Here is a 27,144-nt window from a genome sequence, read left to right on the forward strand (position 1 = left end):
AATTGTATACTTGTTAGGGGTTAAGATGGGAAATTTAAAATTTTAAAAAGGGAGCTTTAATGTTGTTTATGTTACCAGAATTTAAAAAAACAAAACACTGTACATCACTCAATATGAATGCTAATGTAAACTGTTGACTAAATTAATAATATAATTTTAATAATACTGGTTCATCAGTTCTAACATAGGTACCATACCAATGTGAAATACTGACAAGGAAAAAGCTGTGTGTGTGTGTGAGGGGTATATTGGAAGTTTGTACTTTCTTTCTTTTTTTACTTCGAGTTGTTTATTTTTTGTATTAACAAAGGTTGCAAAAAAATAAAAAATAAAAAAAAGATGTCCATCCAACATTTGAAATTATTGAGCATTTCCTGAAAATTTTCCAGAAGTGTTAGCTCATCAACAAACAAGTTGCCCTAGAGGAAATGCTAATGAACTTTTGCAAAGAATCAATTCAGAGACAGTAGTCATTTGCTACTTCTCTTAAACAGTGAGCTTATGGCTAGTTTTTATTATGCCATTAGAATAGTAATGGATTTCATTTCTAAGCATTAGCTCACTCTTCTGGAATGGGGCCTCCGTGACCTGTGATTTCTAATTGAACAGAACACAAAAACATTATATATGCTTTTTCAGTAGTAACTGTGGAGGAAGCCTGGGGTCCAGTTGAAGCTTCCACCCAACTAAATGGGTAACTTTGGTGCCTTCCGTTATCTCTGGGCTTTATTTCCAACCTTATGTGTAGACTGAGGAGGTCAGCTTCCAGCAGGTGGAGGGCAACCTAGCAAAAGGCCATAAAAATGTTCATACTTGACCCCATAGTTCCCCTTCTCTGAAGTGAGCTGAAGGAAATAAGAGATACAACAAAGGTGCAGCTTTTTCAATGGTGAAGTGACCTAATCTAGCAAAGAGGTGAAAAGTTAAATAAATTATGATCTCTCATTTGAGACATTATTAAAACATGCTAAAATTCATGTTTTTAGAGAATATTTAATGACATGGAGAAATGGTCCCTGTTTTGTGAAATAAAGATAAAATGTATATGTTAAAGTGATTAATTCATTTAAAAAATCAACAGTGGCTATTTCTGAATGGTGGAATTAAAGATGGTATTTTCTTTTCCACAAATATTCTTGGGATATATACAGCTGTTAAAATTAGGTGGATGTTTGTGAATATATTTCAACAAAAATATATTTTTTAATTAGATGGAAAAATATTAGTATTAAATCAATGGAGAGATTGATCTAGATAATCTAGGTCCTGGGAAGCTCTAATTTTGATCTTGGAATCCATTCTCGTAAACTTAAAGAATTATAAATTATTTTTAAAAGACAACATAAGGCATATACTCCAACAAAAAGATCAAGTCCAATATGCTACAGCAAAACGTTCCTTGTGATCAGAGCTTGTGTTTTTCATCATTCTGTCCTTGGGGTTTTTTTTTTTTTAACATGGGCAGGCACCGGGAATCGAACCCGGGTTCTCTGGCATCGCAGGCAAGCATTCCTGCCTGCTAAGCCACCGTGGCCTGCCCTGTCCTTAGGATTTAAAGGTTATTCATTGTCGAATAAATGGCCTTTATCAGTTATTTCCTCTTGCAGAAGTTATTGCAGGGCACTGGGGCAGTTGCCTAAGTTTGTACCTTCTGAATGACTTTTCTGTAAACCTTCAATTGCTCTAACAAAAAACAAAGCATCAAAAACTCAGAAGCAATGCGCATTTTTGTCAAACAAATGCTTCAGTGGGTATATCTGGGGAATATCCTTTTATCTTTGTTTATGAGTAAGTTGTATAGTAACAAATGTTATTTTCTTTATTTTTGTTCATGAGATACTAAATTATCCCATTACACTTGTGAGTTGTTAGTTATTCTGAGTCACTACCAACAGGTGCATGCAAGCATAGGCATTTTTCTTTCTAACAAATTTACACTTTTAACCTTAAATAGTTAGAATTTCTGTCATAAAAATAACTTCCTATTCATTCATAATAATTAATGATTTTGTCAACACCCTCTATCCAGCGACTGCAAGGATCAGACCTGTAGTCAAGAAAAGTTGGGTAATTGAGTTCCAGCAATGTGGTTGTTGGAAGACCACGAGTGAATGTCGGGTGTATCAGAAAGAAGGTGCTCAGAGGCCTTACTAGCAGATGGGTTAAGTGATTTGAATGTGTGTTCAAGAACTCTTTCCACTGCATTGGATGCTTTCATAATATGAATGTAATTCAGTGATTGGGAATCTTCGTAGTTCTTCTCTCAAGGGCAGACCAATGGTGTAGAGCTAAAACTACTCAACAGTGAATCAGGAGTCATTCAGACTCATGAGAAAAGGGGAATGTTTGGTCATTTTTGTAGTTTTCTTTTAGCCTTTTTTTACACACATGACTATAGAGTGCTTTTTTGTTGTTGTTAGAACAACTCAGTAAAGTAAAATTCTGGTTTATTGTTGGATGACATTGTTTCACACACCAAGTAGACCCAAAACAAAACAAAACAAACAAATAAACAAAACCCAGCTACTTCATAGACACACACACAAAAAAACAATCTTTATCTTTGGTATTTTTAACCATCTCATACAAACCAACTACTTACAGCTAAGTATATACACATACACAAAAAAAGTTACTGGACTGCTAGGAATGAGGTTGTATATATTTTTGTTGTTTTTGCTTTTTTCCCCCCCTCTTTGGATTATAATAAACATGGTCACACCACAAGTAAATTCAGAAGTAGGATAGAGAATGCTGAGAAGCCTGGTTTGGTCATCTAAGATCATTAATAATGGCTGACCCTTAAGAACATGTACAAAAATATAAAATGTAGATACAAACTGAAAACAAATTTTCCTTTTTTAAAAAAATTTTATTGAGAAATATCCACACACATACAGTCCAACCATATTATGCAATCCGTGGCTCACAATATCATCACATAGTTGTGTATTCTTCACCATGCTCATTTGATAACATTTGAATCATCACTCCAGAAAAAGAAATAAAAAGAAAAAAAAGTTTTGTCCTGCCCTGTTGCGGAGTCATGTTGTGGTTTGGCTTTTTTTTTTTTCTCTTTTTCTTTCCTTTTCTGCCATACAAGGATGTACGAGGATGTACGAGGACCCACAATATTTCAATCTACCCAATTTTTACCCTTTTTCTCCCCCTATTTTTTTAATCTTTTTTTTTTTTTACTCATCTGTCCATACCCTGGATAAAAGGAGCATCGAACACAAGGTTTTTATAATCACACAGTCACATTGTAAAAGCTATATAGTTATAATCTTCAAGAATCAAGGCTAGTGGAACACAGCTCAACAGTTTCAGGTACTTCCCTCCAGCCACTCCAATACACCATAAACTAAAAAGGAATATCTATGTAATACATAAGAATAACCTCCAGGATAACTTCTTAGCTCTGTTTAAAACCTCTCAGCCACTGAAACTTTATTTTGTCTCATTTATCTTTTCCCACTTTTTGTCAAGATGGCTTTCTCATCCCCATGATGCTGGGTCCCAGCGCATCCAGAGCATTCAGTCTCACATTGCCAGTGGGATTTAAACCCCTGGGAGTCATGTCCCATGTCGTGGTGAGGGCAGTGAGTTAACTTGCCAAATTGGCTTAGAGAGGCCACATGTGAGCAACAAAAGAGGTTCTCTGGGGGTGACTCTTAGGCATAATTATCAGTAACTTAGCTTCTCTTTTGCAGGAATAAGCTTCACAGGGACAAGCCCCAAGATTGAGGGTTCAGCCTATTGAACTGGTTGTCCCCACTGCTTGTGAGAATATCAGAAATTCCCCATATGGGAAAATTTAATATTTCATCCTTTCTCCCCAGTTTGCAAATACTTTTTTATTCTCTGCCCAAATTACTCTCGGATATATTGGGACATCACACTAACCTGTACAAACAAGATCTCATACCCTATTAAAAGTTCCATGAAATTATGGCATTCAAATAAACTGAATTTTGCCTGTTAAAGTACTTGTAAGAAAAAGGCAGGGCCTTGGAAGTTTTGGTTCTTTTGTCCTGCCCTGTTGCAGAGTCATGTTGTGGTTTGGCTGGGTGGTGTAGTGTATGTCCCTGGTGGAGGGTGAGCGGCCCTGCCACTCCTCTCCACTCCACTCCTCTCCTCTCCACTCCTGTGTTAGTTTGCAAGCTGCCGGAATGTGATATACCAGAACTGGAAGGGCTCTTAAAAAGCAGAATTTAATAAGCTACAAGTTTATAGCTCTAAGGAAGTGAAAGCATCCAAATTAAGGCACCAACAAGAGATTACCTTCACTCAAGAAAGGCCAGTGGGTCAGGAGCACCTCTGTCAGCTGGGAAGTCACGTGGCTGGCATCTGCTGGTCCCTTGCTCCTGGGCTCCACTGCTTTCAGCCTCTGTTCCTGTGGGGGTTCCTCATTTTGCTTCTCTGGGGTTGGCTTTCATCTCTTGGCTTCCCTTGGTTCTCTCCAGTTTCTGGCTTGCATAACATCTCATGGCGACGTCTGCTGGGCTCCAAGCATCTCCAGTCATCCATGTCTCTGTTCTCTGAAGGAACTGTTCTCCAAGCATCATCTTCCTCTGCTTTCTCTGAGGCTCTGAAGCTTCTTCTTTTTTTTTTTTTTTTTTTTCATTTCTGACTCTCTCCAAAACGTTTGCTCTTTTAAAGACTTCTAGTAAACTAATCAGATCCACCTGGAATGGATGGAGTCACATCTCCATCAAATCAAAGATCACACCCAAAATTGGGTGTATGGCATCTCCGCGGAAATAATCTAATCAAAAGATTCCAACCTACAGTATTGGATCAGGATTAAAAGAAATGGCTGTCCCAACAAGATTGAATCACGATGAAAACATGATTTTCTGAGATATATAATATTTTCAAGCCAGCACAATGCCTCTCCATTCGTCTCCACTCCACTCCCCTCTCCATTCCACTCCTCTCCTCTTCTCTCCACTCCAAGGTGGCCACATTTAGATTCGGAGACCGAAAGTGGATGGTGAATACCTCACAGTGGTCTTTTTCTTTTATATAAGTTTAACATTTCCTTTTTTGCTGTCTAGTCATCCTCATAGGTCTTCAGGTTCTTGGCATCCATCCACAGCCGCGTCCTCATTTTCAGCTTCCCCTTTGCCTATGGCTACCTCCGCCTACTCCTCTTCATCCCATCCTCTTCCTGCACACGTTCTCCCCTCTCTTCATCTACCTCGTCGTCAGCCTCCTGTTCCCTGTTTTCCTTGTTCTCAGCATTCCCATGAGCAGGTGCGTCTCTGCTCTCTGCCTCCTCCATGACTTTCCTTCTTATGCCTTAAATCCTCGGTGGTGACGTAGGAGCTGGACCCATGACTGCGTCTGAGCGTTGCAGGTGATCAGAGGCAAAGGATTTAAGAGAAAACGAGAGTCCTGATACCCTGATGATAAAGCTCTGGACCCAGGAACAATGCAAAGATGGCTTTTCCCAGCAGCCTGTCTATAGAGTCCTTTTGATCACCAAATAGCTTTTCTGGGAGGGAGAAGTGTGACATTGTTACTGTTGAACAGACACATGGCTGAGGAGGGGTGCTTTTATGAGTTGCATGAGACTTACAAGTTTAGGTAAATTGTTGGAGGTTAAAAAGCCAGCAAGGAGGGTGGGCCATGGTGGCTCAGCAGGCAGAGTTCTTGCCTGCTATGCCAGAGGACCTGGGTTCAATTCCAGTGCCTGCCCATGTTAAAAAAAAAAAGCTAGCAAGGGACAAAGACAGAAACATAATCCATATTAATTCTTCCTTGCTCAGAGTCCGTGCTCTTTACTTGATGCTTGTTTTTGAGCATCCTTCATATGCCAGGTACTCTCGGCTCAAAACATATACAGTTAGACACAAAACTGGTCAAGGCAATATAGGATCTGCAAATAGAGGCATGAAACAAAGTCTCGCCATCCTGGTGGTGATGTTTTCATGTGAAAAGAGATTTAACACATGGTAAAGATTTGGTTTATAACAGGATATACAATGTACTGATGTCACAAAGCAGGAGCTTGGGGTATTTTGAATCTTTGCCACAATGCCACAATGTACATATAAGACCATGGTCAAAAGTTAATACCGAAAAAAGCAATTGAAAAATCTTTCGAACAGAACAATAATAACTACAGAAATGAACTGGTGTCCTCCTAGACAACCACTGTAAGAAATTTCTAGCAACCAGACAAATGAAAATGGCAAAGAAGATCAAAGGGTGGCTCCTGTTTTGTAACAATTGCTGGCGAAGCAAAAGCTCTCCAGATCAGCCCTGCTGAGAGGTAAAGAGTAGCCTCCAGTTAGCTTGACCATGTCCTAATTTGCAAAAGACAGTCGTGCCTAAGGCTGCTGTCCCAGCATAACCTCACACAGCACCCAGCTCCTTCCCATGGGACCCTCAGTTTGGACGATAAATTATCCAGCACTCTATGCCTAAACTAGAATAGGAGCTTTCAGTTCTTAAAGTTCTAGAAACATTGAGTTCTCATCACCTGACTTGACACCAGGGTCTGGCTGTGCTCAAACCCTAGTCAGCAGCCACTGAACATCTTTTGCAAGTCTGGGGAGAGAAAGGGGCCCGAGACGTAGTTTCCATTTTGAGGGAATTCCTAACCCTTCTACCAGGTCTGGAGTCACTAACAGCACTCTCTCTTTCCCATTTCCACTGACGCTTGTTTTTGAATCCCCATGAGGATCAGGCCTCCAGTCCACCTGTCGTGGGGCGCACCAAAAGAAACACCACACAATTCAAAACTGCAAGCCAATTTGGAGTCTTTATTAGCTGGCTGGCAACTGCCTCAGAAACCTCCAGTAAGGAAGATTCAGAGAGCAGCCCCCAGAGGTTTTCAAGGTGAGCGTATAAAGGCTAAAACCACATCCTGGTTTGCAGTTGCAAGCAAGCTTAACCACAGAAGCAGAAAAATGTCGTTAGTTGTTGCCAAAACACATCCGGTTACCTCAGTTTCCTAACAGTGGTCATTGTTTTGTTGTGGGGCGCACTGAAAGACCACACAATTCAAAACTGCAAGCCAATTTGGAGTCTTTATTAGCCTGCCCGTGACTGCCTCAGAAACCAGCAAGAAGGAAGATTCAGAGAGCAGCCCGGTGGGTCTTGCAAGGTGGGCTTATAAAGGCTGACACCGCAAGCTTATCCACATAAGCAGAGAAGGGGCGCTAGTTTCACAGAACCACATTCTGGTTTTGCAGCTGTAAGCAAGCAAGCTTATCTACAGAAGCAAAAATGTGCTATTAGCTTTTGCAAAAACATGTATGTGTAATTCCCACATCCTGGCCCCATTACCGGGTGTTCTTCATGGGCCTAGGGGGATTTTCCATTAGGCTGGAGTTGAGCTCCTGATCCCTTACAGTTTAACTCCTGGGGACTTTTTGCCCCAGATTTTGGGGACTTCCCCTGCTCGGGCCTGATTTATTGCTCCTGGCCCGCCACACACCCGGCCTGGGCTCCCCTCCCGCCCCGGTGCAGGAGTCACTCCCTCTGGACTCCGAGCTTGGAGTTCCCAGCGCAGCCCCGGCCCCGAATTCAGGAGGAAGACCCAGGTGGGGAGGCCGAGGTCCAAGCTTAGCTGTCCAAACGCCAACATCCCAGGAGACCAGAGGCCCCGCCCTTGTGATCACGTGGGTGTCCACCCCGCCCGTCACTCAGCTCAGGCCCTGGGGGCGGGGACGGGGGGGGGCGCTGTCCAATCAGAGGCTCCGGGGTGCCGGGAGTATTACGCAATCAGGGCGTGGAGGGCGTACTCGGAGCACTAGCCAATCAGGGTAACCGGCGCGCTGTCCATTTCGCCACGCTGGGGGCGGGGCGACACTAACCCTCGTTGACGTCGCCGCTTCTGTCGCCTGTGGCGCGAGCGCGTCTCCCTGCCCCGTGCGATCCCAGGTGTCCCCGCCCCCGTCGCTCTCTCACCTGCGCGGGTCGCGGGGGTCCGCCGGGAGGACGGCCCGGAGACCCCAGGAGGGCGGACATGGTGAGTGCGCGGGGCCGGGTAAGGGCCGGCTGGAGGCGGCCGGGACTGGCTGGAGTCGGCCGTGTGGCGGGGCCGATTTCCCCGGGCCCAGCCCCTCGGGTGCGCAGGGTGGGCCGAACCGGCACTGGGCCCCCGGCGTCCTGTCCAGGTCCCGTGGGCTGCGCCTGCAGCCTCGGCCCGGAGCCCCTTTGGGGGCAGCTCCGCGCCCGCAGCCCCGCGCCCCACCCAGACCGTGAGGTTGTTACCCACCCTCCCTGGGTCGGGCCCTTGAAACGAGTCCCCTGCCCGGTGTGGCTCGTACTGGTAGCAGAGCCAGATTCTATGAAGCAAAAGCAAACTTTATTTTTTTGACCAAAGAATGGAGAAGGGTGGACTCGTGTAAAGGCACCTTTTCCCTGGAGGGAGTGTTGTGGGGCGCACGGAAAGAGAGACCACACGATTTAAATTGCAAGCCAATCGGGAGTCTTTATTAGCCGGCCAGCGACTGCCTCAGAAACCTCCGAGAAGAGATTCAGAGAGCAGCCGGGATAGATTCTCAGTTAGCTTATAGAGGCTAAAACCACATCCTGGTTCATAGCTGAGAGCAAGCAAGCTTGACCACAGAAGCACAAAAATGCTGTTAGCTCATGCCAAACTACATCCTGTTCCTTCCGTTTCCCACCCTTTGTTTTATTGTTTTGGTAAGTTAAGTCAGTCTTAGCTCTTGGGAACTTTCTGCTCTAATTGTTTTGGGGACTTGTCTTTGAGGTGGGGCCTGATTTATAGCTCCTGTTTCTGCTGTGGTGGGGCCTGATTTATAGTTCCTGTTTCTGACCCCCCACGGGGAGGTGAGCGCGGTTCTTTTATAGGGGCTGGGGGGGCTGCGCACACAGGTGGCTGAATGCAAGCGGCAAGAGGGGTTCATAAAGCAAGGTAAGGGTTGGGGCTTAGTGCGTGTGCTCTGGGTAGGTGACCTGCCCCGCTGTGGCACGGAAGTTATGGCAGCATCAAGAAGGGTTTTCCCTTTTCTCTGGCTGGGGACTTTGTGGTTCACCGTGGAGCATTGGGACCACGGCTTCTTGCAGGTGTTTGCTTGCTGTGTTTCTGGAAATAAGCACAACTCAAGCAGAGACAGAAGTTAGGTGTAACAACTGTTTTTGATCAGACGTCATCTTGGTGATGGGGTGAGGCCAGGCTTCACTCGAGGTACCCAACTCTGGCTATGGGGTCCTGGTGGAGATGCGCTGAGGACTTACCATGGAACCGGGCTGGGGCAGCCCAGCAGGGTGGTCTGTAGGGCCCCAGGCCCTCCCCTCTTAATCGGCTTTCCTGACGTATTCAAATGTATGGAAAGCTGGGTATGAAATCCACGACCCTGCCCTCCCCATTCGTTTTAGGGCTTGCTTTCAATCCCTAAAATCCTGGGTCTCTCCTGATTTTGCCAAATGCCAGCTACCCTACTCCTGGGCATATTTTACTCCCTGTGTTTTTTCTCCCTGTGTTAGATGGCAGTATTTGAATTCTCTTAACCCAGAACAGTAGGTGGGTCTTTTAAAAAGATTTGTTTTCTGTGTGTGAACTTTTTATGTGGGAAGAAAGCAAAAAAATGCCACCTGAAAACCTCCTGTATAAAATCCTTGGGTCTCTGCTGTCGGTGTCTTCCTTAGGTATAGATGCCATAGCCGAATCTCTTCGGTTTGAGGTTCCTCTTTGAAATTACTGGCTGATCCGTCTCCTTACCATGCCCCGGTACATCTTCCTGGTCCTGGGTCTCAGAACTTCCTGCAGATGCCCCAGTATCCCCCACAGCATTCATCTGTCATGGGAAGTCAGGAGAACATCAGTCCTGGAGGGTTGGGAACTTGGAGAAAAGCTCCTTGGTGTCCTAGGGCTGGGAGACCCCTCCCTGTTTATCCTCTATCTAGGAAGGCAATGTCTTGAAGCACTGCCTAGATTTTTTCTTCCAACCCCAGTTGTGTACCCCCTCAAAACAAAAAAAAAAAAAAAAGGAAAAAGATATGTTGAAGTCCCAACCCCCATACCTGTAAATGTGACCTTACTTACAAATAGGGTCTTTGCAGACATATTCAAGATGAGATCATACAGAAATTAGGGGGAGCCTAATCTTAGGTGTCTTCCTAAGAGGAAAAGAGACACAAAACAAAGGAGAAGGCCACGTGACATCAGAGCAGTGACTGGAGTGATGCTTCTATAAGCCAAGGACGCCCAGTGGTGCAAGGTGGCAAGGAAGGAGCCTCCCCTACAGGCTTCTGAGGGAATGGGCTGCCGAGACTTCTGGCCACCAGTGCCTTGAGAGAATAAGTTTGGGTTACTAGTTTGTGGTCCTTGGTTCTGGCAGCCACAGAAAGCTAATATTCTCGGTTTTCTCTTCTTTGAAACACTCTTAAGAGACCACACAGATGCCGGCATTGAAGGAAGAAGACAGAAACGCCTGTTGTCCTCTGGGTTCTCACAGTCAAGTGAAGTGAGGAAAGCGTAACCCAGAAGACAAGGAAAACCCTCCTGAGTGTGGTAGCACAAGATCTGAAAGCAAAATGCCCTACAGACACATCAGGGCATGATCTCTTGTTGACTTGGAGGGTGGACAGCAGGCCCTCAGTGAGCAGGCTGAGGACGGGGGATGTCCCCGCGGTCAGATGAGCTGACCTGTGCTCAACAGTAAGGATGACCTGTCTGTGCCAGTTCAGTCCTGCCCCTCCCTGGGAGTGTCACCTTGAAAAAATTTACTCACTTACCCGAACCTTGGTTTTTCAGTAAAAAGAAAATACTTTTAATTAATAGTGTTTGAAAGGTAGGATCAAATATTTCCAAAGAGGTAAATTTCAGAAAAAATATTAAAGTAGTCCAGCTTTAAATTCCACTTGTTAAAAATTCTTTACTTTTTTCTTCTCTGGAGCATGTGTAGTAAATTCTCTGATCTTTTCTTCTGGCTTATGACACTGGAAGTTCTAAGGCTTGGCTTGGAGAATGCCCCTGAGGAAAAGAGTCTCAGAGAAATAAAAGAAAATCTCTTTTCCATTATGCATGCAGAAAAAATAACAAGTCCACAAAAAGAATGTAGTAAACTGGCGAATTATGAAGATTCACCAAAATATCAGTTATTCTCCTTTGCAGCATGTAGAATTTATGTCAGTAGATCATTCAATTCTGTTTCTTGTTATCCAGACAGACTTTGGACTTGAATACTAAATACTGTACAACATCTACAAGTGTTCCAATATGATTGTTTCAAAAACTGTTATCGTGGAAATAATAATTCACTGACATCTTTATTGCCTCAGAGAGACGCTTGTACTTTCCTTGTTGAACTATAAAAAGAGCTCAACAATTTTCATCTTTCCTTGTTATGTAAACAACTGGTTTTGTGTGATTCTGTTGGGTTTTTCAAACACTAGGCTTGTCTTATTTTAAATATTAGTCCAAAGTGAATGAATAACCTTCATTGGCGAGCAGAGGCTTGAGGGCAGTGACCCAGCTTTGAACCTGCACAGGGAGGTCACTGGAGGCCCAGCTGGCCCTTTCTGGGCCTCCCTGCAGCAATTCCTGATCCCCTGCCAGTGACAGAACTTGCCTTTCCACTGAGAAGCCACAGCGCCTGGGAAAGCTGGTGATCATGCACAGATGCGATGGGGTGGTGTCCTCTCTGAGGCTGTGGTTGCCATTGTCTTGGGGCTGTTTCCGGACAGGAAGTTTGGATTTTGCATCCACAAAGTTACTGCAGTCACAGTTCACTTTGTGCTACTTGAGAAAGTCTATGGAGGTCAGATGTGGTGAGAGACGCCTTTGGGCTCTCTCACCTGAGAAGTAGTTTCTGATTTGAGAGTTCATTTGGGTCAGAATCCTAAGCTGACTTCTGGTGAGAATTTCCTCACATGTTTGAATTGAAGCCTGGAGGAGGAGTGTTTCCTTGCACCGAAGGTAAAGGAAGGTGTGTGGAGCCCCTAGAATTAAGTCCTGTGGCTTTAATTGGGTCCCCACCCACATTGCAAGGCCCCACCACCCTCCAGCTTGTAGCTCAGCAGTGGAGTCTGGACCTCAGGCTGGGGATGTGTTGAACCTTCTGAATTTGGGTTTTCCTGGCGAACTGCATGCAAAGGAGGCTAATTGAGCTGGCTCAAACATTTGGTTTCCTTTCATTTTTATTCCTTTATTGCTGCCATATGATCCCAGTGTCCCCAAGCAGTTGGTAATTGTTTTCCGTGTTTGGGGATGTAGGATTTTTATTATGTTGGGTGAAAATATAAGTTGCCTGAGAGACAAGAAATAAGTCCGGAGGAACTAAACAGTTTTGCTAGCTTTTTGGTGAGATAGGTGTACTTAAGTTCTTAGGTTTTACAGTTTTTAGGTCAGTTTTAGGATGTGTGTCCCTGGAGAAAGCCAGTACTATTCCTATTTTTATTTTTATTTTTGTATACTTTATGGTAGGGGTCACATTTCATTCTTTTTCCATGTGACTATCCCATTATTGAAGCCCATTTGTTGAATTTATTTTTTTGTTTTGGAGGGGGAAGTACATGGGCCGGTAATCAAACCTGGGTTTCCAGAATGACAGGTGAGAATTCTACCACTGAACTACCCTTTCCCCCAGATTTGATTTGTTTTAACTGATATGATGAAAAGTACAAAAATATTTTGTGGAGCCTTGAAAGTGCTAATACACTGAACATATTAGGCCCTGAACCCTAATGCCTTAAATATTCCTTATTCCCGAAAATACTCCCCAATTTGAAAATACTCCCCAGAATGGAAGTGCAGACTGATGACACTGGTTATTTTGTTTATAAGAGATTTGAATTCTTTTTATGGTTTGCACTTTAATAGACATTGGTGTTTATTGGATTAAATCTTGGAATGACCTCCAATTTTAAAAAGCCATAAAAATAAAATATGATTTATATAAATTTCTTTCTCTTAAGTAAGCGATTCATGCACAGTCTAACAAAAATGTCAACATGACACTGGAAGTCTAACTCGTAGACTATCCTGGTCCCTTCCAGTCCTCGCCCCAGCTGCCTCCAGGCAACCAGTTTTAATAATTCGTTGTGCATCTTTGTGCAATGTTTCTTTTATAGAAACAGCAATTACAGATGCATAATTTTCTTTCCTGCCTTTGCTGTAGAAAAGCTAAAATGATGTGCACATTGGAATACAGTTCCCTAATTTGTTCTATTGATAAATCTTGCCTGTCTTTTCATGTTAATAATACATAGCTTCCTCGGTGTTATAAAGATGCACAGGAAGAAAGAATTGATATAACTGCTTCACTTTAAATGAACACTTAGCTTGTTTCTAATCTCTTGCTAAGACAGATCTTGCTCCACTGAATGTAAAGACGATTTCAATAATATAGTTATATAAGACTTAAAAGCTTTTTTGAAACTAAGACTGAATCAAAACCAAGGCTGGCTGTTTGTAAAATGTTCCCTTCCAAATTAAAAATTTTCTTTGAGAAATGTGCTTATTAAAGAAGGCATAAAACATTTTATGGCTTTATAGATAGAAACAATATAAACATCTGTAGACTCACAAATGAAGTTTGGTAAAGAGGCCTTGGACGGTTGTCTGCCTCCTGATTTGCTCTACCCTGAACCTGTCTCTGTCTTGAGAGATGGAGCTCAGGGGTGGTGGGGGCACAGTCGCTTCTCAGTGGGCTTTGCTTCCCTGCCACCCAGATACCATCTTCCACATGCAGATCATAGCCCAGGACCTGCTGGGACAGGGCCCTGGGACAAGTGGGGTAGAACCTTCCCTTCCTTCCCTCCTCCTTCCCACGGACCCCTGGCCCCGAAAGTGACTACTGTCCTGATCCTTGGTAATTATTGTTATTTTTTACCTTTATCATCTATTCTTTTTATCAGTAAGCCTTGTCCTGTTTAGTTTTCACTCTCATGAACGTTCTTTTTTTTTTGTTAAAACACATTTTTATTGATAAACATTGTCTTGAAATTGCAGCCTAGCAGGGCAGATTAAGTTTAAGCAGTTTATAAATGAGAATTGCAGCTAGTGAAGTGATTCATGGCAGTGCCTGCATTGAGAGCTTTCTACCACCTTTCCTGGGCTCCCATAAGCACTCATTTCCATATCACTTTTTGTATTTCACTTTTATGTGCAACCAGATTGCACGCAGTTTTTTTTTTCATACTTCATAACTTTATTCTGTCTTACAGCTGCATAGTATTCCATCATATGTATATGTCACAGTTTGTTTAGCCACCCGTCCGTTGATGGACATTTTGGCTGTTTCCATCTCTTGGTAATTGTAAATAATGCTCCTATAAACATTGGTGTGCAAATGTCCATCTGTGTCCTTGCCCTCGTGTCCTTTGAGTAGAGACAGCATAGAGATGGGTCTTGTTTTTTAATCCATTCTGCCAGTCTATGTCTTTTGATTGGGGCATTTAATCCATTAACTTTTAGTGTTATTACTGCACAAGTAGTACTTTCTTCTACTATTTTGCCCTCTGGATTTTATATGTCATATCTAATTTTCCTTCTTTTTACCTTTACTTATAATCTTCCTTTCTACACTCTTCTCCACACTTCTCTCTTCTGTCTTTTTATATCTGTCTCTAGTGCTCCCTTTAGTATTTCTTGCAGAGCTGGTCTCTTGGTCACAAATTCTCTCAGTGATTTTTTGCATGCAGTTTTTTAAAAAATATTTTTATTGAGAAATCTTCACACACATACAGTCCATACATGTGTACAATCATTGGCTCACAGTATCATCATATAGTTGAGTATTCATCACCATGATCATTTTTAGAACATTTACATCACTCCAGAAAAGGAAATAAAAATAAAAAGAAAATACTCATACATTACATACCCCTTAATCCTCCCTCTCATTGACCATTAGTATTTCAGTCTACCCATTTTTTTTATCCTTTATCTACCCCCATTATTTATTTAATTTTTATCCTTATTTTTTATTCATCTGTCTGTACCTGGGATAAAAGGAACATCAGGCACAAGGTTTTCATAATCGCACAGTCGCACTGTAAAAGCTATATTGTTGTACAGTCGTCTTCAAAAATCAAGTCTATTGGAACACAGCTCAGCAGTTTCAGATACTTCCCTCCAGTCACTCCAATACACCATAAGCTATAAGGCATATCTAAATAATGCATAAGAATAACCTCCAGGATAACCTTTCAATTTTGTCTGAAGTCTTTCAGCCACTGAAACTTTATTTTGTCTCATTTTTCTCTTCCCCCTTTTGGTCAAGAAGTTTTTCTCAATCCCTTGATGCTGAGTCCCAGCCCATTCTAGGATTTCTGTCCCATGTTGTCAGCGAGGTTTACACCCCTGGGACTCATGTCCCACGTAGAGAGGGGGAGGGCGGAGAGTTTGATTACCGTATTGGCCGAGAGAGAAATAGGTCACCTCTGAGCAACAAAAGAGGTTCTCTGGGGTGACTCTTAGGCTTAATTTTAAGTAGGCTTGGCCTGTCCTTTGCAGAGATAAGTTTCATATGAACAAACCCCAAGATTGAGGGCTCTGCCTAATTTTGGTTGTCCCCACTGCTTGCGAGAATATCAGAAATTCTCCAAATGAGGAAGTTGAATTTTCCCTCTTTCTCACCTTTACTCTAAGGGTACTTTGCAAATACTTTTTTATTCACTGTTTAAATTACTGGGATTTATCAGGGCATCACTCTGAACAAACCTACAAAATGTCATGCCCTGTTAAGGTTCCATGCCCTGTTCAAGGTTCAATTAAGCCATCCACATAAGTTATATTAGGAAATGCACTAGTCAAAATATAAATTTTGTACCAAACAAACGTTGTTTGCATTAGTCTCAAGCAAAAGTTAAAGTTTTAAAATATAAATTACCATCTATTTTCAGCACCCTGCAGTAATGACATTCCTTTGTTCTTCCTCATGCAAAAAAACATTTTTTAATTTGTACATTTAGTCACTATCATTGTACACTCTAGGCATTCCTAGATTATACCATGTCAGTCTTTAACGTCTATCTTTCCTTCTGGTTTCATTTGTGCCCCCAGCCGTCCTCCTTCTATCATTCTTAGATTCAGCTTCATTCAATGTACTAACAATATTGTGCTACAACTAGGTAATATTATGTTATACATTTCTGAAGTTTTAAAATCAGCCCTGTTGCACAATGTGTATCCTTTCAGCTCCAATTACCGAAAATCTACCCAATTTCTAGCTCTTGATGGCCTCTTTTCTTAACTGAAATTCTCCAAGTTCATTCACTAATGTTAGTTCATTGACTAACATTACTGCATGGTTAGTGAGACCATACAGTATTTGTCCTTTTGTTTCTGGCTAATCTCAACATAATATCCTCAAGGTCCATCCATGTTGTTACATGCTTCATGACTTTATTCTGTCTTACAACTGCATGATACTCCATCGTATGTATACACCACAACCTGTTTAGCCAGTCATCTGTTGAAGGACATTTGGGCTGTTTCCATCTCTTCGCAATTGCAAATAATGCTGCTATAAACATTGGTGTGCAAATGTCCATTTGTGTCCTTGCCCTCTGTCCTCTGAGTAGATACGTTGCAATGATATTGCCGGGTTATATGGCAATTCTATATTTAGCTTCCTGAGAAACTGCCGAACTGTCTTCCATAGCGGTTTGTACCATTTGACCTTCCCACCAATAGTGGATAATGTGTCTCTTTCTTCACATCTTCTCCAGCACTTGTCATTTTCTGCTTTATTGATAATGGCCATTCTGGTGGGTGTGAGATGATATCTCATTGTGGTTTTGATTTGCATTTCCCTATTAGCCAGTGAAGTTGAGCATCTTTTCATGTGCCTTTTGGCCATTTGTATTCCCTCTTCTGAGAAATGTCTGTTGAAGTCTTTTGCCCATTTTGTAATTGGGTTGTCTGTCTTTTTGTTGTTGAGTTGAACAGTCTTTTTATATATTCTGGATACTAGAACTTTATCTGATATATCATTTCCAAATATTGTCTCCCATTGTGAAGGCTGTCTTTTTACTTTCTTGACGAAGTTCTTTGATGCACAGAAGTGTTTAATTTTGAGGAGTTCCCATTTCTTTCTTTCTTTCTCTTTTCAGTGTTTGTGCTTTGGGTGTAAGGTCTAGGAGACTATCTCCTATTATAAGATTTATAAGATATTTCCCTACATTTTCTTCTAAAAGCTTTATGGTATTAGATCTAATGTTTAGGTCTTTGATCCATTTTGAGATAGTTTTTGTATAGGGTGTGAGATATGGATCCTCTTTCATTCTTTTACATGTGTATATCCAGTTCTCTAGACACCATTTATTGAAGAGACTGTTCTGTCCCAGGTGAGTTGGTTTGACTACCTTATCAAAGATCAATTGTCGGGCGGGCCACGGTGGCTCAGCAGGTAAGAGTGCTTGCCTGCCATGCCCAAGGACCCGGGTTCGATTCCCGGTGCCTGCCCATGTAAAAAAAAAAAAAAAAAAAAAGATCAATTGTCCATAGATGAGAGGGTCTATATCTGAACACTCTATTCGATTCCATTGGTCAGTATATCTATCTTTATGCCAGTACCATGCCGTTTGACCACTGTAGCTTCGTAATACGCCTTAAAGTCAGGTAGTGTCAGACCTCTGACTTCATTTTTCTTTCTCAGGATATTTTTAGCTATTTGGGGCACCATGCCCTTCCAGATAAATTTGGTTATTGGTTTTTCTATTTTTGAAAAGTAAGTTTTTGGGATTTTAATTGGTATTGCGTTGAATCTATAAATCAATTAGGTAGAACTGACATCTTAATGATACTTAGTCTTCCAATTCATGAACACAGTATGCCCTTCCATTTATTTAGGTCTTCTGTTAGCAATTTCTTACAGTTTCCTTTGTATAGGTCTTTTGTATCCTTAGTTAAATTTAATCCTAAATGTTTTATTATTTTGGTTGCAATTGTAAATTGATTTTTTTCTTGATTTCCCCCTCAGATTGCTTATTACTAGTGTATAGAAACACTACAGATTTTTTAGTGTTGACCTTGTAACCTGCCACCTTGCTGTACTCATTTATTAGCTCTAGTAGTTTTGCTGTGGATTTTCTGGGGTTTTCAACATATAGTATCATATCATCTGCATACAGTGAGAGTTTTACTTCTTGCTTTCCAATTTTGATGCCTTGTATTTCTTTTTCTTGTCTAATTTTCCAGCTAGAACTTCCAACATAGTGTTGAATAACAATGGTGATAGTGGACATCCATGTCTTGTTCCTGATCTTAGGGGGAAAGTTTTCAGTTTTTCCCCATTGAGAATGGTGTTAGCTGTGGGTTTTTCATTTAATCCCTTTATCATGTTGAGGAAGTTCCCTTCTATTCCTATCCATTGAAGTGTTTTCATTAATAAAGGAAGTTGAATTTTGTCAAATGCCTTTTCTTCATCAATCAAGATGATCATATGGGTTTTCTGCTTTGATTTGTTGATATAGTATATTACATTAATTGATTTTCTTGTGTTGAACCATCCTTGCATACCTGGGATGAATCCTACTTGGTCATGGTGTATAATTCTTTTAATGTGCTGCTTGATTCAATTTGCAAGAACTTTGTTGAGGATTTTTGCATCTATATTCATTAGAGATATTGGTCTGTAGTTCTCTTTCTTGTCATATCCTTGACTGGCTTTGGTATGAGGGTGATGTTGGCTTCATAGAATGAGTTAGGTAGCCTTCCCTCCTCTTCGATTTTTTTTGAAGAGTTTGAACAGGATTGATATTTATTCTTTCTTGAAAATTTTGTAGAATTCACATGTGAAGCTGACTGTTCCTGGACTTTTATTTTTGGGGAGCTTCTTAATGACTAATTAAATTTCTTTACTTGTGATTGGATTGTTCAGGTCGTCTATTTCTTCTCCAGTCAGTGTTGGCTCTTCATGCCTTTCTTAGAAGTTGTCCATTTCTTCTACATTGTCTAGTTTATTAGCATAAAGTTGTTCAAAGTATCTTCTCATTACCTCCTTTATTTCTGTGGGGTCAGTGGTTATATCTCCTCTTCCATTTCGGATTTTATTTACTGGCATCCTTTCTCTTCTTTTTGTCAACCTTGCTAAGTAAGGGTCTGTCCTAGTTTGCAAGGTGCCGGAATACAATATACCAGAAATGGATTGGCTTTTAAAAAGGGGAATTTAATAAGTTGCAAGTTTAAGTTCTAAGGCCAAGAAAAGTGTCCTAATTAAAACAAGTCTATATAAATGCCCAATCTGAGGCACCCTGGGAAAGATACTTTGGTTCAAGAAGGCTGATGAAGTTCAGGGTTTCTCTCTCAAGTGACACAGCACATGACAAAAACAGTCAGGGATCTCTGTCATCTGCAAAGGCACATGATGAACATTGCATCATCTGCTAGCTTTCTCTCCTGGCTTCCTGTTTCATGAAGCTCCCCGGAAGGCGTTTTCCTTCTTCATCTCCAAAGGCCACTGGCTGGTGAACTCTCTACTTCTCATAGCTATGTCATGCTGTGCTGTCTCAGAATCTCTCGCATTCTCCAAAATGTTTCCTCTTTTATAGGATTCCAGTAAACTAATCAAGACCCACCCAAATGGGTGGAGACACAATTCCATCTAATCCAGTTTAACAACCACCCTTGATTGAGTCACATCTTCAGGGGGATGATCTAATTACACCTTCAAATATATAGTACTGAATAGGGATTAGAAGTAATGGCTTCCTTTACAAAATGGAATTAGGATTAAAACATGGCTTTTCTAGGGTGCATACATCCTTTCAAACCGGTACAGGGTCCATCAGTTTTACTCAGGAGGAAAGAGTCACCTGCAGAAGTTTTCCCTGAGGGTGAGACCCAGCAGGTTGAAAGACTTTCCTATGAAGCCTTAGACTCTGTGTTTTTCCTGTCCTGCCCAATATGTGGCTCTCGTCTGCCTGAGGGCCCCACCTGCATAAAGTGATGCAGTACCTTTAACTTCAGCACCCTCGCCCTGCTGGGGCATGGTTGAGACAGAGGAGAGGTTGTAGGCTGGCTTTAATTGCTTCAGTTTTCCAGACCCAGGGGTCTGAATTCCTTGAGGGAGGGATTCTACCTGCTCTGGACCCACCCCTGTCCTAGGGAAGACACAGCCTCCAGGGAATTACTTCCTTTCCCCTGACCAGCCTCTTTGCCTCTCAGACAAGTTTAATTCCGCCCTTGCCTGGGGCAGTTGGAGCCTGAGAAGCCTTGAGTTGTATGCAATGAGAAGTCAAGCCATAGAAACAAGCTACAAAAAAGAAAAGAAAAAGAAAAATCCTTTTCAGAGCAGGACCCCTGTTCCTCGGGTTTGCCAATCAAGAGCTTGTTAGTACATTGCTCTTCGTATCTCCAGGTCCTATGTGCCCCCTCCTTTCCTTCAGGGCCAAGACCATTTTAAGTATTTTATGCTGTCCAATCCTGCCCCCCCCCCCCCAAAAAAAAACCTCTTTTTTTTTTTTTTGAATTTTTCAGTCAGTCCTGCCCCTTCTGTGCCAGGGCAAACCCAGCAACCTCAGCTTTTACTTGAGTTTCAGCTGAGCTGGAGGCCTATTTTTAGTAGTCAGAATTTGTTCATTAATTCCGTGAATTGGAGCTTGGTAGAGCTCAACTCCTTGCTGCTAGTAAAGTCCTGTTCCTTTCACCTCTGGGAAGCAGCCTGTGGGGGAGAGGCACTGGCCTCTGTGGCTTGGGGGAACTCATGGTTCTGGGTGGGCTCGCAGCTTGTTCAGCTTGTCCAGGCTGGTTTATGCTGTGTGTCTGGTCACTGACGTGGCCCCAGCAGTTGTTCTGTACTGTTTCTGGCTATTTACTAGCTGCTCTGGAGGACAAACTAAATTCCACACTTCACTAAGCCACCATCTTGGGCCCTCGGTATATTACATTTCTAGCAGCATTAAGAAACTGAAACTCCAAGTCCAGGGTTTCTTTGTCACATGGGAAGGCACATGGCAACATCTGCTGTCCTCTCTGGGTTTCTGGTTTCAAATGGCTCTTTCAGCATCTTCAAGTATCTGTGTCTCTCTGCTCTCTGTATTGGTTCTGAACTCTTTCTCTTTCCATGAGCTCTTTTAAGGACTCCAGTAAACTAATTAAGACCCATCTTGAATGGTCAGGGTTACATCTCCGTGGAATAATCCAATCAGAAGTCCCACCCATAATTGGGTGGGTCACATCTCCATGAAAACACTAATCAAAATGTCCCAAGCACAGTAAGTTGGCACTCACAAGAAAGGATTAAAAGAGCGTGGCTTTTCTGGGGTACAGAACAGTTTCAGACTAACTAGCACATGCATACATCTCTAAATATATTTTAACTTTGCATGTTTTACATTTTTATGCAGATGGAATGCCCTGTACTATTTTATACTAGGTTTCTTTTGTTCATGGATGTTTCAGTCTCCCTGGAGTTGTAGTTCATTCACTGTTATTATTCTCTATTTGCTGGTGGGAATATATGATTATCATTTATTAATTGTTCTACTAATGGTTATTTAGGTGTTTTCAAATTTTAGTATTATGACTAATGCTTTTAAAGACATTATACATGTGTGCAAATGGATATTTTGTCCTCATCTCCATCTCCTATGCCCCAAAGTGAACTCCTCATCTTCTCCCTAAGGACCTAGTGTAGGTATGGCCTTCGGCATCTCAGTTGATGAAAGCTCCATGATTCCATTGGTTCCTGGGCAAAAACGTGGTGTCGCCCTTTACTCCCCTTTTTTCAGTCTTGCCCAACTTTGCTTTGCCAAGAAATTCTATAGCTCTTCAAATTATAACCCTGCACACCGGTCTGCTGGAACCCCCAGGCTGATTCACCTTTTGTCACCTGGTTATGGCTCTTACACATCTCCTGGCTTCTGTAGTCTATTCTCAGTACTACTGAAAACTACCAGATGAGATGATCTGTTTTTGCCTATTTCACAAAAGGCAAAGCCCAAGTCCTTAAGATGTGATGTTCGCCAACCCCTTCATTCTCCACTCTCTGCTGGTGTTCCTCAGCTCACTCTGTTCCAGCATCACTGGCGTTTGACTGTGTCTCACATATTCAGGGCCCACTCCCACCTGAAGGCCCAAGTTCTGCCTGCTGTTTCCACTGATTTTCCAAAAAACCTTGCCCCATATTTCCCTTTTCAAGAAACTTACTCTGAACACCATAAGTAATTCTGTAATTCTCCATACTTTTAATCCTGCCTATTTTTTTCTAGAGCATTCATTCTCTTTGTGTGAAATATATAATTTTATTTTGTTTTGCTTATTGCCTGACACACCAACTTCCTAAAGTTCAAGAAAATGAATGAAATCTTAATTTCTCACTGCTGTATCACAGCCACATAGAAGAGAGTCTTGTACCACTTAATGACTTCAGTACATAGTTTTGATCCTATGGCTTATGGGCTTGAATTTCTTTCATGTAACACCCATGTAATGTTCCAAAATAAAATTATGTGGAGTTATGTAGAATCTGTAAATGAATTTGCGGTTGAATTTACACCCTTACAGCATAGAAACTTCCAATCCATGAATTTGGCATGTGTCTCCATTAATTTAGAGCTTTCTAAACTTCTGTTTTAGTTTGCACTGGCTACTTGGAATGCAATATACCTGCCATGGATTGGCTTTTTTTTTTTTTTTTTAATGTGCATGGTCCATAAATTGAACCCAGGTCTCCCGCATGGAAGGCAAGCATTCTACCACTGAACTACCCATGCACCATGGGTTGGCTTTTATAAGGGGGATTTATTTAGTTACAAATTTACTAATTTGGGAAGGTACATGGTGACATCTGCTGGGCTTCTCTCCCAGCTTCTGGGTCCAAATAGCTTTCCTCAAGGTGGTTACTTCTTGCATCTCTAAACTTCTGGGTCTGAGCTGGCTCTGAGTTTTGAGCTGGCTCTGAGCTCTGAGCTGCATTTTGCTGGGCTGTGTTGAGCTCTACTGAGCTGTTTTCTCTCTCTTCTTACTGTCATTTTAAGCCTCCAGTTGATCAAATTAAGCCTCACTTATTGTGGAAGGTGCTTACCTTAGCTGACAGCAGATGTAATCAGCCAGAGATGAATCTCACATGCTGATGATTTAAGACCATAGCAACAGAACAAGAGGGTACCATCACCTGGCCAAGCTGACGTTTGAACCTAACTACTACAACTTCTTTCAATTACATTTCAGTTTCTTTTATAGGAGTTTTGTACAACCATTTTTAGATTTATTACTATGCATTTGATGTTAAATGCTATTTAAAGTGGTATCTGTTAAAATATTTTTTTCATGCTATCATAAAAAATGAGTTGATTTTTAAAATTTTAATAATGTATTTGTAGAGTCTTTGAATTTGTATATGTAGAGCCTTATATGCATATGAGGACATTTCATTTTTCCCCCTCCCACACCATTACATCTTATTTCCTTTTTTTCTCCAGTCTGGTGTAGGGTGGGGTATATTGTGAAGTCTCACCGTTCTGATAAACTTGGGAACAATTTTATCTTTTCACCTCATTAAATTGGATGTTTGCTTTGGGTGTCTGTAGGTTCTTATTTTCCAGTGAGACACATTCCCTGCTAGGTGTTGGGAGACTGCAGAACTGTGGTTGAACTTGCTATGAACAGGCTCTCAGTTCCCAAATGTTGCTAAGCTTTGTCTTCCTCCTGTACACATTGAGGGCAATGGAACCTTGCTGACTTAGCATCTATTGGATATTTTAGGACTCAGTGACTTTTGAGGATGTGTCTGTGAACTTCTCCCCAGAGGAGTGGGCTCTGCTGAATTATGCTCAGAGGAACCTCTACAGAGATGTGATGCTGGAAGCCTTCCAGCACGTGACTTCAGTTGGTAAGGATGACATTATTCCTTCATTTTTTGGATGGAGAATGGGAATTCTTTGTTAAAGAAAACAGAAACAGTCACATTCTTCACAGAGCTTATGATCTCATAGTTTCTCTATATGTGTATGAAACTGAACTTTTGTTTCCCTCTTGGTTGAGGCTTTTGGTTTCCTTAAGTTGCTGTGTGTCACGGGGAGGGACAGATCTTGTTTAGGGGCATTACACTTGGAAATATCAACTAGAAAAACAAATTCATCTTTTTGTTTGAGGAGTCCGAATTTTGTCTCTTTCCTTAAAGTTCTTGAACTTTTCATCCTTCCTTCCACCGTTTCCTTGTCCTCAGAGAAAGTCCTCCTACTCTTCCTCTTACAGCACTAGCATTTTGGGCTTGTGCTCTGTCTTAGTTTGCCAAGCTGCTCTGACCCAAATACCTCAAACTGATTTTGGTTAAATAACATTAATTTATTGGCTCATGGTGTTTAGACTTGACATTGTCCCAAATTGAGGTGTTGGCGAGGATTGCTTCCCCCCAGAGACCTTAGTGTTCTGGCGCTGGCTGCCTGTGGTCCTAGGGGTTCCTTAGCTTGAAGATGCCTAATTCCAGTCTCTGCCTCTGTCTTCACATGGCGATCTCTGTCCTTGCTGATTTTTGACTTTCTCTGACTTTTTCCTAAGTGATTTTGTCTGACTTTCCTCTTTATGAAAGGCCTCCAGATATAGGGATTAAGGCCCACCCTGAATCAATTTGGCTAATTCAGTTTAACTAATAATAACATCTGAAAAGGTCTTATTGACAAATGGAGTCTCACCTACAGGGATGCAGATTCAAATTTGAACATGACTTTTGGTGGAGGGAATGTGATTTAATCTACCACATGGACTTTGTCCACATTCATCCTACATTGCTTCCCTGATAGCACTCTATTATGTCATCCTCAGTTTCAGTTTTCATGGGAGCATTTCTAGTATAATGCCTGCCATTTTGACCCTCTTAAAGTTTTTTTCCTCATAGGTCAATTTTATAAAAATTGTGATAAAATTGACAAAAATTGTAAAAAAAAAATCCACCTAAAATTGTAAAGAAATCCACCTATTTTCTACCGGTTTACTTTCCTTTATTGCACCATTTCCTTCCCAAGAAGTTAAATTTTGTTGCTACTTGTTTCAGATTGTTGCATTCAACTTAAAGCCAAAGTTTTAAATCCTCCATTGTATGTATATATATATATATATATGGTAGAAATATCCAGTGAACACTAATCGGTAAGATTCACTAGGAATTTTTCCTGTCCTTACATTTTAGGAGAGCACTGGGAATCACATTGCATCAGAGATCGTTGCCAGAACCAGGAGGGGCATTTGAGGTGAGTGCCATCCCCATGAGAGAAAGCACTGTTTCTGGAGAGTCTTAGGGTGCTGTCACTGTGTGTATGTGTGTGTGTGTAAATAATGTATGTATGTGTATGTGAATATATGTATATGAAGACAAAACTGTATTCCTAGAGAACATACACAAGATAATAATTACATAAATATCACACAAGTGTTATGTCTGACATATAATTAGAAACAGTTATTAAGAAAGCATATATATAATATAAAAAGAGCATATATATATATAATATAAAAACAGCATATATATATATAAAGAACGCTGAAAATGATACCTATGCTAAAGCCCTTTGCCAGAGCAGTTAGCATTTTCTACAAGGAAAATACATACATATTCACTGAAAAGTATAAACGTTTAAGTCCTTAGAAACATTGATAAGTTGCTAGCAAGATATAAATTATTAATTAATAATGCAGTCCCCCCCCTTTTTTTTAAACAGTCTTTTGGTGGATAGCCTCAATGAAAATAATGCTGGAATTGAATGTGGAGAAGCTTTGAACCAGATTCATGATCTCAGTGTGAATAAGAGAAACCCTACAAGAGTAAAATCCTATGAATGCAATCAGTGTGGAGAAGCCTTCATGGATTATTTATCCCTTAATGCTCACATAGGATGTCAGCCTGTACCCAGTCAGTGCAAGGAATATAGGAGAGCCTTTATTTGTCCCTCATCCTTTGAGGCACATGTAAGAGGTCACACTGGAGAGAAACATTATCAATGTAAAGAATGTGGAAAAGTCTTTATTAATTCCTATCAGCTTAGAATTCATACAAGGATACACCCAAGAGAAAAGTCTAATGAAGGTAATAAATGTAGGAAAGCTTTCAGTTCACACTCAAACCTTTGTACACATATGAAAACTCACAATGGAGAGAAGCTCTTTGAATGTAAGGAATGTGGGAAACCCTACTGTCTTCTTTCATCCCTGAGAAGACATATGAAGATTCACAATGCAGAGCAGTCCTATGAATGTAAGGAATGTGGGAAAACCTTCCTTTATTCTTCATCTCTTATTAAGCATGGAAGAATACACACTGGAGAGAAACCCTATAAATGTATGGAATGTGGGAAATCCTATAGATGTTCTTCTCACGCCAAGGCACACATGAGAACTCATACTGGAGAGAAGCCTTACGAATGTAAGAATTGTGGGAAGACCTTCAATTGGGCCTCAGTTCTTAAGCTACACATGAGGACTCACACTGGAGAGAAACCCTATGAGTGTAAGCAATGCGGAAGAGCCTTCAGTTGTTCCTCTGCCTCTCGAAGACATGTAACAACTCACAGTGGAGAGAAACCCTATAAATGTATGGAATGTGGAAAAGCCTTTAAGTGTTCCTCATACTTTCGAGGACATGTGGGAACTCATACTGGTGAAAAGCACTATGAATGTAAGCAGTGTGAGAAAGTCTTCAGCTGTGCTTCTTCTGTTAGGACTCATATGAGAACTCACACTGGAGAGAAACCCTATGAATGTAAACAATGCGGGAAGGCCTTCACACGGAATACATCACTTACTGAACACAAGAAAATTCACGCCAGGAGAGAAATTTTATGAAAGGTGTAAGAGACCGCCTTGATTAGTGTGTCTTTCTTCAAGGGAATCCCTAGCTCCTAAACTTTTATTTCTTTCTAGTATCACTATTTAATGTGACAGTTATTCCTCTAAGTCTTTAACTAGCCCAAATAAAGTTTTGATGTTTAGTGTTTCAATAATTTATTTATGTAATTAATGTCTCATTTACATTAGAAGATTTGGGGGGACTTCTGATGATATGAAGTATATTTTCTTAGCAACTAGAGTAATACTAGATAATTTTTAATTCAGTTGTGTTTTCTATTATGTCTCCAGCATGTGGTGGTCATGATGATAATGCACTTTGGAGGCAGTAGGATTTCCTTTCTGACATATGCTGACTAATATTGTTGACCCAATATCTATCTTTCAATTATTTCTTACTGAGAGAACCTAGGATCTTCATAGATACTGGA

General features: G+C 41.3%; 1 protein-coding gene across 1 annotated transcript in view; it reads left to right on the plus strand.

The window, feature by feature from the left end:
- The window catches only part of LOC143649162 (uncharacterized), a 107,417-nt gene extending 80,549 nt beyond the window's left edge, over positions 1–26,868 (plus strand). The window contains exons 4-6 of the mRNA XM_077119366.1: positions 23,639–23,765; positions 25,062–25,122; positions 25,591–26,868. Coding sequence (XP_076975481.1) covers positions 23,639–23,765; positions 25,062–25,122; positions 25,591–26,710 — 1,308 coding nt within the window. The 3' untranslated portion in view covers positions 26,711–26,868. The remainder of the gene's footprint in view (positions 1–23,638; positions 23,766–25,061; positions 25,123–25,590) is intronic.
- The last annotated feature ends 276 nt before the right edge of the window (positions 26,869–27,144 follow it).

Source organism: Tamandua tetradactyla, chromosome 11 (assembly GCF_023851605.1).
Source record: "Tamandua tetradactyla isolate mTamTet1 chromosome 11, mTamTet1.pri, whole genome shotgun sequence".
Taxonomy (NCBI): domain Eukaryota; kingdom Metazoa; phylum Chordata; class Mammalia; order Pilosa; family Myrmecophagidae; genus Tamandua; species Tamandua tetradactyla.